This window comes from Leuresthes tenuis, unplaced genomic scaffold, assembly GCF_036924035.1.
Source record: "Leuresthes tenuis unplaced genomic scaffold, fLeuTen1.0.hap1 SCAF_14, whole genome shotgun sequence".
In the NCBI taxonomy this organism is placed as follows: Eukaryota; Metazoa; Chordata; class Actinopteri; order Atheriniformes; family Atherinopsidae; genus Leuresthes; species Leuresthes tenuis.
This window is the reverse complement of record NW_027325368.1, coordinates 15,851,822-15,867,919: the sequence shown is the minus strand read 5'-3', so window position 1 is coordinate 15,867,919 and position 16,098 is coordinate 15,851,822. Positions and strand designations below refer to the sequence as shown.

Here is a 16,098-nt window from a genome sequence, read left to right as displayed (position 1 = left end):
ACACTTTGATTAACAAGTCTTAGGCTCACATTCATTCTATTCAACATTCAGACCTTTATTCATCATTAATCCCGTTACCTCGATGAGGTTTCTTGCTCTGCAATGAAAGAGTGAAAGCACCATTATGATCATCAAGCGTGTGTATATATGTGTGTGTGTGCACGACTGTAAGCACAGGAGAGGAGATGATTGTGAGCTGATGCTACTGAAGAGGCTATATTTCCACTTATATGTACTCATCTGTCTATGTGCACTCATCTTTGCTCAAATATGCATGTGTGGTGTGGCTGATTTACACATAGAAGAGATTACTGCTTCCTCCATCTTACTCGCCACATTATCTGTAAGCAGACATGGTATAGAAGAGAGTGTATGATATATTCCCCCGAAAAGGCTTCAACAGTCCAAAAAACAGCTCTGAATGTAAAATCCAGTTCCATCCAAAATCTCTCACAGACCCAACAACATTTCACTGATTAATTGTTTTTCTTGATGGCGATGGTGATTAGGATGCATTCATTTGCTTGTGATTACTGATTTCTAATCACAGTTGAGGTTAATGGGGTTCTTTATTGTTTCTCTTGTAGCATTTAAGAAAGTTTCCTATTAACTGTTTTGTCTCTGCCCCCTCTGGCAAAATACATCTTTTTATTTAAGCGTCAACCTTTTTCCACCTCCTTAAAAAGAGTCACCTTGACGACAATAACATTTGACACATGGCAAATTGTTTTTTGAATCGCTTTATATTCCATCATGAGCTGTTCATCTGGAGAGCCTGGTGAAGTAGTTTGCTGGCTACACGAGTATCATTTAAGAGGTGCACTTGTTAATGAGGGAAAACAAAACTAGGCTGACAGTTCATCACTTTGTGTCAGCGCACAGTGACAGCCCATCCCACTTGTTTTCCTCGAGTTGTTTGTCTCACAGGGACACTATCAAAATGCAGCCCTCTTCCTCCTGCGACCCGTCTTTTTCTCCCCTCCCTGGCCTGTCACAGATAGCTCCGTGCAATCTATCAACCTCAGCCTCTCCCGGTCAGGGCCACCACTTTGTAAAGCCACGTATGGACAGAACACGCACACAACAGTGCTCATCCCTGAGTCCGTCACACAAAATGGGATAAACATCTGGTGGTAGAAAGACAAAAAAGAAAAAAAATCATAGGTCAAATCAATCTGCCCTCTTTTCACCATACACTGGTCCCTGTCAAAGGTTGCAACCTCTGCAGCAAATTAAACTCCTGCGCTGCATTTGAATACAGAGACAGCAGCCCATCAGTCTGATTTTAGAGTGAATGAACTCAGTGAGTCAACTCAAATGTTTACTTAATGATTACTTTCTGCCTCTTAAACAAGTGCTGCCAAGGGTTGTTTCAAACAAATGAATATGCCATCATCAACACTGGCAATAACTTCCAGCAAAATTGGCATATGTAAATCAAAACATGTTAAAAAAAAAAAACATAGAAAAAAGTGTAGAATAACTTCATTGGGATTTATTGAACTTTATTGGGTTACATTTAGCAGATTAGTCAAGTTTAGTCACCAAAACTACTTGGTTAAGGAAAACATCACGGTTTTGGGATTACATGCGCAACATTAACCAGGTGTGAACACACAAATCTGAAATAGTGGCGAGACAAACAAGAAAGGAAGTAAAATGGGACTCGGTGCATGAAGGCAAACGATTTTTGTACAAACAGGGAATCCTTAAATAAGAACAAGAAATCCATCCTGGAGTCCTGCCTAAAACTGTTTTTTGTCAAGAGTTCTGACCAGTACTGCCTGCTCTCGCACATTCTGACTACACGCACAATATATCTTTGTGGCAGCTCCAATCTTCTACTTGTCAAACATGTTCACAAGGGACAATTTGTTCAGATGTGACTCTTACTCTGCTTTTCTTTGGCACTGTACAGCCTTGCTTTAATCACTTACTCAGCATCATTTGTTGACTAAGCCATTGCAGGTAGTGCTTGCTTAATACTGGACCGAGTGTCACACTGGGAGCAACAGTCTATTTTTTGACCACTCGCTCCCACCTGCAGCAATATCAAATCCAATATTAAGCCCACTCCCGCAAGATTTCTCAAGATTGAGATCCCAATCCCAATGCAGTCTTCTGCCCACAACAATGACATTGGCGATGAAAAGTAATTCTTTAAAAACTTATCACTATCATGCGTTCCCAGATACAATTCACAAACGTCCATGTGAACCTTCAACTAAATAATAAAAATTTCAACTAAATTTCCATGCTTTTACATACTATTCCTTTTCTATACTGTCACAGCTTGGTCTAGATTAGCTATGAGCCAGCATATGCCTCTCTTGATAACAAATGCATATACTTTATATACAGTCTATAGTCTGTACAAATTTCTGAATCACCAATCTATTTATAATGCATAAACAGCCAATCAGACATTAATACATTTGTCATAAACTCAGAAAACCTATCTGTAAAATTGTAATAATATCAGTTTCTAGCTTACCTTAGAAAGAAAAACACAATCGTTTTTCAAGAAACCAAGAATAGCAAGGTCTGTTCGGAGCAGTACGACATAACCATTTACAATCACTGCAAATGCCACCATACAGGTGCTTTTCACAGTGACCTTGACCTTTGACTTTGGTTCACCAAAAACAAACCCAGAGAGAACGTTTGTGTTGGATTTTTTTAGAAACGCCCCTAAAGCCTTTCTGTGATTCACTGGAAATGGTTCAACAGATGGACACACAGATGAACAGACCGTCCATAACATAACGCCTTTGGCGACTACAATCACAAGTGCAGAAGCATGAAAACAATGCCTAATTCTCTTTTTCACAGGTTCTAGAATTCCCATAAGACTTTAAAAGCCAACAGGTGGCTGTCTCCAAAGATATCTGAGTAAACACGGTGGTGATACAGGCAGTCTTTTCAATTGTATAAAGATCTGTAAACTACTACACTACAGCCATATGAAAAACAGTTTAACACACTTAAGATTTCTTCAAACTACAATTTGACCGACAAACTTAATTAAAAATCTATTCCCGCTCAAATAGGCAGAACAGCATGAATGTGTGACGATGTAAAGCACCTGTTAAAAAGAATAACATTTCAAAATATTTCAGATTTCGAAAATATTGGGTTCATTTCTTTTTTGGGTTTTATGGCGATCAAATTTCAAAAGAGGTCAAATTAGATGCAATAACACTCTGTGTAGGGGATAAAATGTGCTTTGTTTGTTTGCTTGACAGTAGTTTGGTTTGAGCTATCATTGTAAATTGTTTCAAGTCGTTCACAAAATACACGACAGCTGAGATTAATGTAGTCTAAAAAAAAAAAGAAAAGTAGGGTACATGTCATCCATGTTGGAAAGGTTGTTAAGCAGCTCGGGCATCTTCTCTTGAAGCCCGGTGTGTCTATCTCTTTAAGATTAATTCATTTCATTATCTGAGGCTGACTCCCTTTAATTAAAATTCTGTCTGATTTGCTTTGAGATTTTGTATACCCTTTACTTATTATCTGCTCTGCCAACAGTGTTATACTTTGTGATTGCATTTTAATTTTTAAATTTGTTGTTGAGATTTTATTTTTCCTTTCTGTCGGTTTGTGATTTTCTTGTACAAAAATCAGTTGCATTAGTGATCGCCCTCAAACGCCCAGAATACATACAATGCACTGACAAACACAGATACAAGCACGGCCTCCGTGGTGCAGGATGTGATCATGTATATGACAGCAGAAAAGAACAAACGCAGGAGCCATTGATAAATGTCTAACAGCAGTGCTCAAAGCTTTCAGCCTCGAGGACAGAAAGTGGAAATGATGCATGGCCGTGGGCCAAAAATGCTCTTGGACATTTATTATTTAGATAATGACCTCATTTAGCACACGCACATGTCTACGCAACAGTTATGCAGTCAGGTATACACATGCAAACAAACAATGGAATTAACATGCTGACCTTTTGATTTTAACACTGACCTTTGAAGGCAATTTTTTCTCCCTGCATGCATCGTCTGATCGATAATCCCTGCTGCCAGGTGATGCTTGGAGCATAATCGGCCTGTTGCAGGCTCAGTGACTGGAAAAAATACACAAATGCAAGAATGTATGTCAAAATCCCAAATGCCAAAGCCATGTCTGCATGTAAAAAATGTGTGATGGTGGTGATTATTATTTTAATTCTCACTCTTATACATAGAATTACTGTAGTCCAACCTGTTGACCAGAACTCATTGTTAACCTTTTTTTTGGTTTGTTTGTTAGTTTTCTAACATATGGTTAAAAGCTCAGGGCACCAGTGATAAAAGCAATCAACAGTTCAATTTCCATCTCTGTCACTATATTTCTTACTGTTTTTTTCTCTCTTTGCCTTATTTTACCCTTTGATTTTTTCCTTAGAACCCTACTGTATGAATGAAGGCAGCTTTGCCATCTTTCATCGATTTCTATATCCAATCAAAAGCAGATACCATTACCACAGCTTCCAGGTCAATGACTTTTCATTTGGATCCCACTTTCCTCTAGATCCTCTGCTCAATGAGACCTTGATGGATTACCTGTAAAAACGGTATATTAATGAGGGGGAGGTGCTTATGTGTGCATGCCTGTGTGTGAGGGCTTCAGGGAGAGGACATAAGGAAGATGGAATACAAGCCTAAATTTCCCCCAACATTCTGTTCCTACATACTTTAAGCTAACTTTTGTGAGGAGGGCATTGCATAGGTTACATACTAGCCTTAATTTTATCAACACAACACATTTGCAATACATTCTGATCACTCAATCTTATTTTAGTCAAATGAGAGCAAAAATGCAATTCATCATAAATATTGTGTATGACACAGAAACCATAAGAAGTGTCACTCTCTACTTGTATATCACGTTGTGCACTTTTGGTGATCTGTTCTGTGGGAGAAGAGTTAACAAATACCTGCTTTTGATCACATTGAACCATGGACTAGTTCATGTTATTCCTGTCATCATAATCAAAGATACATCATATGCTTCAATGCTTCAGTTTTTCCCCCTCAGATTTTCTGTCTTTTGCAGAAGTGGTGTGACTCTTGTAGAGGTAAGCTAGAAAAGTAGATTTGTATGCAGTAGAAGTTATAGGAGGGACTGTTTTAAGGCGATCTATTATTTCCTGACCCACGCCAGGAGTTTTAAAGCCAAAAAACAATCACCATAATGACCTAAATCTGACCTGAGATTTTTAAAGATCACCAATGACCATAAATGATGACAAAAAGATTAGGTTAACAGTGACTGAAAGCAAAAGTGAAATTTGCAATCAAAGTAACTATAGAAAGTATTGGGACTGATGGGAGACAATGTCGAAAACTCTTTTTTGATAGTCTTGTATGTAACTCAACTATCACCTCCTCAAACCTCCAAATGTGGACTTGTTAAGCTAATAATCACTTCTTAAGTGACAGTTTCATGGACTCTTGTGTGAATGGGATCATAGAAGACAGTGGTTTTCATGTCCACATGCACATACATGGACACATAAAAAAAAGAAAGAGTGAAATCTGTGTTCAAACAAACAAACTTTGTCAGTCAACGACCACAGTGCAGCGACAACTTGCCTAATCCTTCAAATGAGCTAAATTTTCCTTACCAGTATGTTTCAATAATGCCATTCTCAATTTATTTACACTGTTGCAATCAGACTGGTCTTTGCAGTTGGTTCTATAAATTGGTTACAGTAATCCCACCCCAAGCCTCTGATGTTTGGGGTCGCTGACTGTCTAAGATCAAACGACTGACATTATATAATGTAGACTGATAAAAGTGTGAAGTGATGCCTATTCCTGGCTCTGGGAGGGTTGAGAAAATGTTAGCCTCAACCTGAGCGAGTCTGAATGAATCAGACTTGTGTGTGGCAAAGGGAAATTCTTTGAACTATAAATATACCTAATCAATCCACATTTAAATGGAACCTCACCCCTTTCACACAGTTGCTGAATGGTGGAAATTTTTTAAATGGTGCTCCTCAAAAGGTGCCACTTGACAGCCCACAGAAAAAACAAAATGAAGGATAAAATTGGATCTATGTTATACTACATACTAGCATACAACAAGCAACCATCAGTCCAGACGACTCACCACCTAAAGGAAAGAGGCGAAAAAAGCGAATGGAAATTACCTGCAAATATTGCATAAGCTGGACAGGCACTTTGAAACCAAACACCGAGCTAAGCTTAGCTTTTTCAAGCCTAGCTTCTTCAAGCCTATAGCACTTAACCAAAGGCATCAGGGCCATTTATTGGACTGTATAAAACTGTTGGATAAGGCAATAGAAAGCCCCATGCTAGCTTACTGCTATAGGCTATCTAATATTCCTTTGTTGCTCAATGTCAGATAACATTGAGCTGTGGGTGAGTTGCAGATTTTCTTGTGTGTACAGCTATTTGCAAATGTCAGATATGTTAATAGAGATTCTATCAAAAAGCCATTATTCCATTTACATTTTTTTTCAACTTATAAAGTTGTTTGTAATTGTTTGGGGGTCATCGCTGTGCATGAAAAGCATGAATAGATAGTTCCACTGTTAAATGTTGTATAGCTATTTAACTCAAAGTTGATCAAAGATTTATATCTATGCTCTTTACCCCATGATGTTCGGAAATAAAAGTCTGAAGACCACTGCTATTCAGCCTGTTATTATTCTCTCTTTCCCGATATATTTTTTTCTTTTTCTTATTTTGTCTCCAGGCTTTGCCCGGCTTGTGTACAATAAGACCCAGGAGTTACTCTCTTGAGGGCAAACTTGAGACTTTTAAAGGGCTTGCTTTGTTTTTTGGCCATTTTGACTGGCTGCAGGTAGTTTATAGCCTTTATCCCCAGTGGTGCTGAGACCCAAATTGTTTGTTGGTTTTATCCATGTGTGAAGTTAGGAAAGTGTTGTATTGAATTGGCTGTGACAACTGGAAGTGCACTGACCTGTGATGTAGCTACGTCTCATGGTTCTCAGATAGGGTGAGAGTATTGATGAAGTACTCGATTAGCTTTTTCTTTTTTTTTAATAATGAGGAACCTACTGCCTTTCACCTCTGTTGTTATGCTTATAGTAAGCACTGACGTTTGTATAAAGGCAGCATTTCTTTTTCATTTATTTAATTATAGACGAATCATTAGAATTTCAAAACTCGTATCTAATAACTACTGAATCCAAATGTGCTGACATTATAAAACGTCCTTTTTTACTTTAATTTCAGTGTTTGCTTCTCTCAAATGCAATTACTGTTGTATACAGTAACTAACGTGAGTCACATCCTGTAACAGTGCTGTTCAGACTATGGTGAATCCTCATTTTTTTGCCTTCCAAGTAGAAAGAAGGAGAGCAGCAGACAGACCTCCCTCTGCGGACAATCCTAACTCATCCCGCAGATGAACTGCAGGACATCACAGCAACTCGAAAAGCTCAAAGATCAGGGGTTATTATGGATTGTTTCAGGTCACAGAAGATAGTTCTCTTGGGTTGCTCAAATGCCAGCTTGATTCATGAAGTGTCACGGGGAATTGTTCCCCGCTGCCAGAAAACTGTGCTGACATGCTGGGATGCGTGTTGATTACATATTTGTTTGTTTGTTTGGTTTTTCCTTATGCACACAGCATGAGGAAGGCATGCTTGTTGCTAGACTGGTGCCATTTCCCAACATGGAGAACACATCCTGTGGCGCTACAAAACCCTTGATTCACTGCTGTGCCGAGCCATATGGCGAGGCCACAGTGCCACTTGCTGACCGATATTTGTCACTGCAATTTGAAGTGGTTTAAAAAAAAAAAGAAGCATGAAGCTTTCCCTTGAACCATTATGAGGATGCAAGAAATTAAGGGTCTGATTCTCATATTACCACCCCTTATGTGCAAATTTGTAAAACAAACTGCACACCAGACTTTTTCTTCATATAAGCGTTGAATATGATTCTGAACTATTCCATCATGATTTTACTTATGTTATGTTTATTTTTACGTATTTAGCAGACTTTATCTATGCAGACATACTTATCATGATGTCAGAAGTGTTGTCGTTCTCTCTACATCCTGATACAGCTATTGATGAATTTATGGTGGACAACAAACAAAAAACAACAAAAAAGAATAATTGCATTGACCTGAATGCAGCAGTGATTGGTGAAACTCAGGCCATTGCAGTGATTGGATGGACTACCAGCTCCTCCTCCTGTTTAAACTGAGATTGTACTAATTGCATCAGTTATTGCATCAGTAATTGCATCAGCGAATTAGGACATCAACACATCTATTTCTAACTATTTATACCGGCATTACAGGAGCACTGTATTTGCTGAAGTTTTCGTCCCAAACTGTAAGCTTTGCTACTGAAAAAATGGCGCCCTATCACCATAGGGATCGCTTTAGAAGAAGTCGCCTTTGAAGCTTCTTCTAACCAAAGTCAAGGGGACATCCAGGCAGCACAGTACTCTGTTTAACTTCAGCTGTTTTTTGTAAACATTTACATTACTTCTGGCTTCATGGGTTTTAATTTCTCTTCCTGTATTTCCAATGCAACCACAGGGCAACGTGCACCAGATTACAAAATTTGAAAGGTGCACAACTTGTCGAAACAATACCAAAGCACAGAGGTGCCAACTATTTTGAAGTCAATTTTTCCATGCGCTGCTGTTTGTTAGGGTGCTATGGTGAATATAAATCAACAGCACCCTCCCTCCTGCACTCACTTTATCTGTGCTTTATTTGTGGATCATTTGAACCTTTAGAGTGAGTGAGAGAGTGAGAGCTGCTAGCAGCACAATAATGGCAGCAAAAGACCAGCAGCTTAAACCTTCCATATTAAGCGTTGCAACAGGAGGGAAGAAAAGAAAGATTGGAACCGAAAAGAAAAGACTACAGAAAGAAAGAAAACAGTGTATAAAGAAAGAAGTTAAGTCAACAGAGGGATAGCTTTTCCACGATGGGTACATGTCTGAGAATCACAGTACTGAAGAACTGACACCACCCTGGCTTTTTTTGTATTATAAAAACAATAGAAGTATATTGTGTCATCAGTATGTCCTCACTTTGAAACACTTTCACCCGACTAGACAGCACTGATTCAGTATGACACAAAGGAATAAGTTATTATTTCGATTCATTTAATCATTATTGTATTCTATTGCTAATTCTATTCCAACAATTAGCATTTACCTCAAGAAAATGGTTTCTAAAAAGAAATCAAAGAAGTGCAAATGCTTTCGTCCATCATTTCAAGACATCTATACTCACTTAATTCTATTGAACCCTGAACAGTTTGTCAGTCAATTACAGTTCTATCATAGGGATAGACAACCATACATGTTCATGAATATGCACACATGGTCATTCTAGAATCATAATTTTACCTAACATGCATGTTGGACCCAGGGTTTGAACCTGTTCAAACCTAAATAACATAAAGAGTCACTTTCTCTTCTTGTCCCCCAAATGATCTCAAATAACCTTTACTGGTAGTATTTGGTTGAACTACTGGTAAACTTTCAAGTGTCAGAAAGTGTTTCATCATTAAACTGAATCTAAATATCTGAATAAACTACTTTTTGTTTTTTTGTTTCAGGGTTACTTTGTGGTCTAATCCTAGTTGATTTTAAAACATTAATCGTGCCATATATGTCATCTAGCTAAAACCACCGACCTTTTCTTCTCTATCAGGTCAGTTGTACCTCAGTTTATCTTTCTTGGACGTATTGAACACACTTTTACTACATTGTTACTCAAAGACCTTTGAGATCTTTGAAAAGACATGTAAACTTTAAACAAAAACAATAATTCCAGTTCCGATTGTCTTTGTATAAGTGTATAACTCTGTATAAGTGAATTCCATTAAATCTTTGTTTGACAACAACTTACCTTCTGACTTTTTTGCTGTTGAAACCTTCTGAAAATAAAAGCTGATGGATATTCAAAGCAGAAGGGATGCTGCACTCACCTATGACTGATTGTATCAGTGTTTATTTGAAATACACTTACAAATATTCTCATTCACTCTAAGTTTAAACTTCTTCTTTCTTTTAATTAGTTGATACTTTTCTTGAGATTTTATCATGTTAATGTTGGACAGAATTCTTTTAAAATTGCAGAATGTACCATAGCTTATGTACATTTTGAGGGACAATAGTTATTTCCTTGTGATACAACTCTTCTTCCATTGGGTGGCAGTGTGTGCATTTATACTGGGTAGTAAAATAGCTTTTTGTAGTTCTCATATTCAGCTATATGACAGGAACAATGAAGTAAAGCCCTTGATCTCAAATATACTCAAGTAATGATGTAAAAATTATGCAACATCTCAGTGAGGTTATTATCATAGAGAAAAAAGAGGTTGTGGGTGGCGTTAATTAGGTTGCATGGCAGATCAAAGAGAGAAAGAAGGTGTGAGAATATGTTTACTAGGCCAGACACTCAGGCAAAAGAAGACAAGTCAAACAGCTGTCTCAGAGCCTTTTATCTGAACTTCCAGATTCGACGTGAATGTTAAAGGTTCTAGAGGATTTGTTTCCCTGGTTTTCTTTTTTCTTAAGTTGAAGAAAATATATTCAGCATTTTGGGCATAATTAACACTACCCCTCAATTCAGTGCATTTCGAAAAAAAGTACTAAACAAAAAAATCAGAAATGAGGTGCAGGGAGTTTAATGATGTGTTTACAACCCTGGCCTCGTAACACTTGTCATAGGCTACTAGATATTCAAGGCAAAGTCGGGTTTGCTGAATTGAGGAGATTTTATTGACAAGTGTTTTGCCCTGTTGAGTTGATACTTCGTATATGGAGACCGCGTAAGTCACTCATAAAAGTGCTGTGAACCAAAGGGCAAGCTGAAAGCCAAAAGGCTGAGAGCGACGGGTGTGTATTTGTGCACTGGTGTGTGCAGTGAGTTAGAGAGAACGCCTCAGACCCGATCAATAGCTGAGACTGAGAATGCGTCTGCTCACATCTATGTGTGAAGAGGGTAGTTGGTTGCTGAGAGTTTGCTGATAGTTTCAGTGAAATATAATGTACTACACTCAGTTAAAAAACAACAACTGAAGGTTGAATTTGGAATGTTTACTGTAAGTTTCTCATGCTTGCTCACAGTCATCATCAGAAATGTGTTGAGGTTCATTTCAACCCCCCCCCTGGAAAACTCACAGGCTCCTCTGAACAGCTGCCTAGCAGTCTGAAAATAAAAACACTTATTGCCCACAAAGCAGGAGATGACTATAAAAAGCAACGCAATCACACTCCAGGACCTGCAATAACCATGTTGGTCCACAGCAAAGTCAAGGCTCCAAAATTGTTCAATAATTCATATTGGTTATGTTTTCTGTTGTGTAAACCATACACAAACTGAGTGTTTCCCACTTTTAACATCCAGAAAAAGAAAAAATAACAATAAAAAACATCTGTAAAGAGTAATGAGGGCATGACGGGTGAGAATAACTCATGCATTAATTCATTAAGAATACAAATCGTTGGCGTTTCCCATCATGTCATCTGAACCTTCTCCTTTACAAAACCCTGTGGACAAACTTAGCCGTTGACATATATTACAGTGAGACAAGTCTTTAGAAAATAGCAAAGTGTCCTCAGGTAGCTGTTTCCTCAGTTTAAAAATCAATTAAGAAAGAGCAGTTAACAACCTCAATGGAGGTCAAGTATACATCTTGAAGACCGATAAGATATTCTTCCTAAACTCACTTCTTATTTTTACATCACGATCCTCCAACCAGAAAATCACTGTAAATCTGTCTGCAGGCTTCAAAAGAGAAGTGAGTGCAAGGGTGTCTAAGAATCTTACTTTTATTTTGGTATGATGCTGGCTGAAAGGGGTCTTTCTGGGTAATGTCCATGCAGGTGGATGAAACCTCTCTTTTGGGCCCTTTTCTTGATGTTTTGAAATTGTAAAAATCCAAGAAATGTTCAATAGTTCAAAAATTTGAGTCCCGGAGTCTCAGAGTGCCCAAACACATCATTGTATAATAAGAACTTGATTTAGTATGCCCTGACTTCTCCCAATTCTGTAGTTTCACACACTTTAATGTGTAAACTATAGATAAGCAAAGCATTGCAGCCTTGCACAAAGTCTTAAAAGCACTGTCTATATAAGACCGGTGCATGTCAATAGTGGCTTCTTTAGTCTCCCATAGGCTCATGCTCATGTACATCTTTTTAAAGAGAACCCAAGAGGACTTATGCTTTTATTGTCTACAAACAGAAACAAGACAAGGCACTTAGTGTGCTCTGAATATGTGGCAGTTTTTCCCGTGTCGCAACACGAGACAGCAGCTGTCTCCTCTGACATCATCACTGGAGCACATTGGACTTTTTCAGGTGGCAGGGTGCCCCAGTGTGTTTTGAGAAAATATAAGCAGATGGTACAGATAGTTCGAAAAAAGGACCGCAAACTTTGCTAAGAAACTCAGATATAACTTAGATATATATTCGTTATGTGTGTGTGTGTGTGTAGCTGCTTTGTGAATACATCTCAAAAACTATTCACAGAAGCGCTCTCGCCATGAAAGAAACAGGACACAGTAATGTTGAAAATCTTACAATGTATATAATTGACACAAGATTTCAGGTACAACAGCAAATGAGACATTTTAGATATTTCTCAACCTCTTTCTGGCGTCTACCTTCACCATAAGAACAAACTCTCCATAGATTTCTGATCACAATACAACCAAAGTAAACCAAAACAAGAAAAAAAATAAAAGTATTTATTTTCCTCATAAGTTGGCACCTTTCGGAAATGCATCCCATTCTCGACTCAGTGTAGAATAAAGCTGTTTTTAAATGCTAGGTCATCAGCTTTGCATTTTTGCCACCAGCATTTATGAGTGAAGGCAGAATTGAGGCGTATACACTGATTTGAGATCAGCGTCGTCCTTTTTTTTCCTGCTTCCTCTCACACTCGGGGGGGGGGGGCTTTATGTTTACACTCTTTCATCGTCGTCAAACAGGAGTCAGCTTGCTGGGCCAAATCTATCTGCATACACGCATCTCCAATCAATAGTCGTTTCTGGAAGGTGTTGACTCTCATATTGATCGACCATCTTGTGATGTCTTTGTGCAGACAATGCCATTTAGTGGCCTCATAAAAGTGCAGGTTTTTACAAAGGGGGAAGGGGACTTTGAATAACAAATTAATGAGATCAAAAAGTGAAGGAGAAAGGGGTGTGGGTAGTGGGGTTGTGCAAATTTCAGCCGATGACATTGTGAGGCAGTCACTGAAACCAAAGTTGTGAGTCTAAAGTTGCAGGTCATCTTTGAACTGGAATGTCACCATCACAGTTGGAGCTATTTCTTATTCTTTTCAGGGCTGTTTGTACTTTCACATTCATCTTCAGATTTTTCCGAAAAGGCCACAAAAAGAGGACCCATGAAGTGCGCCTGCTAATTGTTCTTTGTTAAAATGCATAACATTTTTGATCGCCACCAAAACAGCTAATATCTCTTTTAATCTCAAAAATTGAGCCCGAAGCGTTAAAGGCAGTCACGGGCAGATTCCTTAACCAGGGACTAACAGAGAGACTGACACAAACACACATACACACAGCAACAAATCATTCATTAATAAAGCATTTAGAAAAAAGAAGTACCGTGAAAGACACCTGTCATCTAACACATATTATGACAAAGTCACCAATTTTCTGAGCAGAAGCTAACCAGGTATTTACCAAATGCATTTATCCAACTTCGAAAGAGCCCCTAAGATTTTGCAGTGTTACAAACTGTCTGGGTGTATACAGATTCTTTTTTAAACATTAATTTCAATGGATTGTCCCAGTGCGAAACTGATGCAATGACACACTTTGAAAAGCACATCAATTTGAGTCCTCCATCTTCCATCCTGTTGTGTACAATTTGGACAGCACAGATAGCATGAGTACAGAGTGTGAGTTATTACAGTAGTAGGTTGAAAATACTAATCTTGAAAAATGAGCAATATTCATCTCCCATTGCTGTCAGTTTAATAGCTATCATACATTGTTAGCCCAATACATTTGAAAAAGATTTAATTCCTGTACCATCCAAACAAGATTTATAAAGTCTCCATCCTCTGTCCCCCTTTTGTTCTGACAGTCTTACACAAGTGCACACTATCATGCACAATCTCGTACACAAACTCACATGCAAGCTTTGTCCCATCATCCCGTGCACAGCGTTCTTAGATGAGAGCTTTGAAATTTCAATTAATTAAAATATGGTGCAAGATTTTTCCCAAGCAAGCATCTCATCAGGAAAGGCGTTACATTGTGTTCCCAAAAAGGTCCCAGGAAGGTTGACACATAATGAAGCACTGCGTCATTGTCATATTGCCTTGCCATCATATAGAAGTACAAGGAGCACTCTACAGGTCATTATAACTGATGAGCAGAGAAAAGGTTGAAGGAGTCGGAGTGGTAACAAAGAGGCACTCATATTGAGATGGTGAGGAGAAATGAAGGCAGGTATGGACACTTCGACAAATGTGGAAAGAAATACAGAAGAGCTTACGTTGATCTGACCATAATAAGATTATGGTGCCTAACTGGTTATTTTCTTTTTCTTGTCTAGAAAACAAACAAAGAAGCAGTCAAAAATATATACACTGTTTTGCTTGCCGTGGAACTTGTAGTTATTGTTTTAACTTGTAGTTATGATACTGATCTTTGCTGCAGTGTGACACAAAAAGCCAATGACACTGAAATCATGACGGTAATAACAGTAACACTAGACTTTTACAAGCAAAACACAAGTATGCAGTCTACATTTTTGATCTGCTGTGAACATAAAGGGATTACTTGAAAGAAGTGCCACAGGACAGCAGTGTTTCTGCTTCTGTGTACATTTCTGTTCTGTTACAAGTATTCTTTGCTGTGAAGGGGATCTTAGAACCAACACTTCCATTCTACATGCTGCCATCTGAAACCTGTCCCAGCTGAGCATGCGCCTTGATCAATCCAGAATCTCGACTTGATACCACACTGCCGGCGGGGTCTGGAGAGAGAGAGGGAGGTCTGCCTTGGCAAGGGAGAAGGGTGTAATGTAAGGATGAGCGAACGGATGGATGGATGAAGTGGAGGACAAGATACACTACCACGACACTGAACGATTACATCTGTGAACGTGATCGCAGCTTTTATTACAGCGTACATGCTGTAATGGCAGAAAGTGCAGATGCCGAGTGCTCTCATTTTTGCTGTGAGAAAGCCTAATCCATTAAGAGGTCTAATGGGTCATGTTGTCCAGATTATCCTCCTTTAAAAGTAATCTTTATGGTGTTTCTTTTAAGTTTGCGGTGTGTGTGTGTGTGTGTGTGTTTTACCAACAAATATTTTGGTGTGATTCAACCCATTTGGGGTCTGCTGACAATTTTTCAGTAAATAAATAATTCCACTGCAAAGCTCCATTCTCCCTCTCTCTACTGTGTCCACACCAACATACGGGTAGCAACGAAGTCTTATGAGTCTTAGGTGCAGATATTATATCAGAGAACTGAAACATCAGAAACATAACATAAGTAGATGAAAAAAGACCAGCTCTAATGGTGTCATGGAATAACAAAAAATAAAGGAAAAGAGCAGAACAAAAACGGATGAATACTCAGAACCCCATTTTTCTCTAATCCAAAGCCAAAGGAAGTTCATCCAAAAGATTTTTTAATTTTTTTTTGTTCTTGTTTCTTTAAACTCACTTACTTTTGGCAGAATAACAATCACTCAACTTCTCCTCCCTCCCCTTTGATATTGTCCCCCAGCCCATGTGTACCAAACTTAGTCCCAGTTAGGAGATTCTCCCGTCAATTATCGCCGGAGCAGCAGGATGAGCAGTGAAACCAGGTAGATGCCGATGGACGGCAGGTTCTGCTGGGCTGAAGCTTTCACTTTCTTATTTTCTGCAGGGTAGGCATAGATTATGGGTCGGTCAGTGTCCGGCACAATGAGCCGTGGGCCCGGGGAACACATTCCATCGGCACACCTGCCACTTCCTGAGCCGCTGACATCATCACCTATGAATAGAGTGCATGGAAATAAGGGTAAATGTTAACAATAATTTTTCATGATAATTGAACATAATGATTTATCTATCTCTCTCTCTCATATACATATATGTATGT

At 38.6% G+C, this 16,098-nt stretch overlaps 1 protein-coding gene across 1 annotated transcript in view; it reads right to left on the bottom strand.

Annotated features, from left to right (window-relative positions):
* Positions 1-12,533: 12,533 nt before the first annotated feature.
* LOC140269525 (glypican-1-like) overlaps positions 12,534-16,098 on the bottom strand; it is a 65,759-nt gene continuing 62,194 nt past the window's right edge. The window contains exon 11 of the mRNA XM_072364671.1: positions 12,534-15,990. Within this exon, the coding sequence (XP_072220772.1) occupies positions 15,785-15,990 (206 nt within the window). The 3' untranslated portion in view covers positions 12,534-15,784. The remainder of the gene's footprint in view (positions 15,991-16,098) is intronic.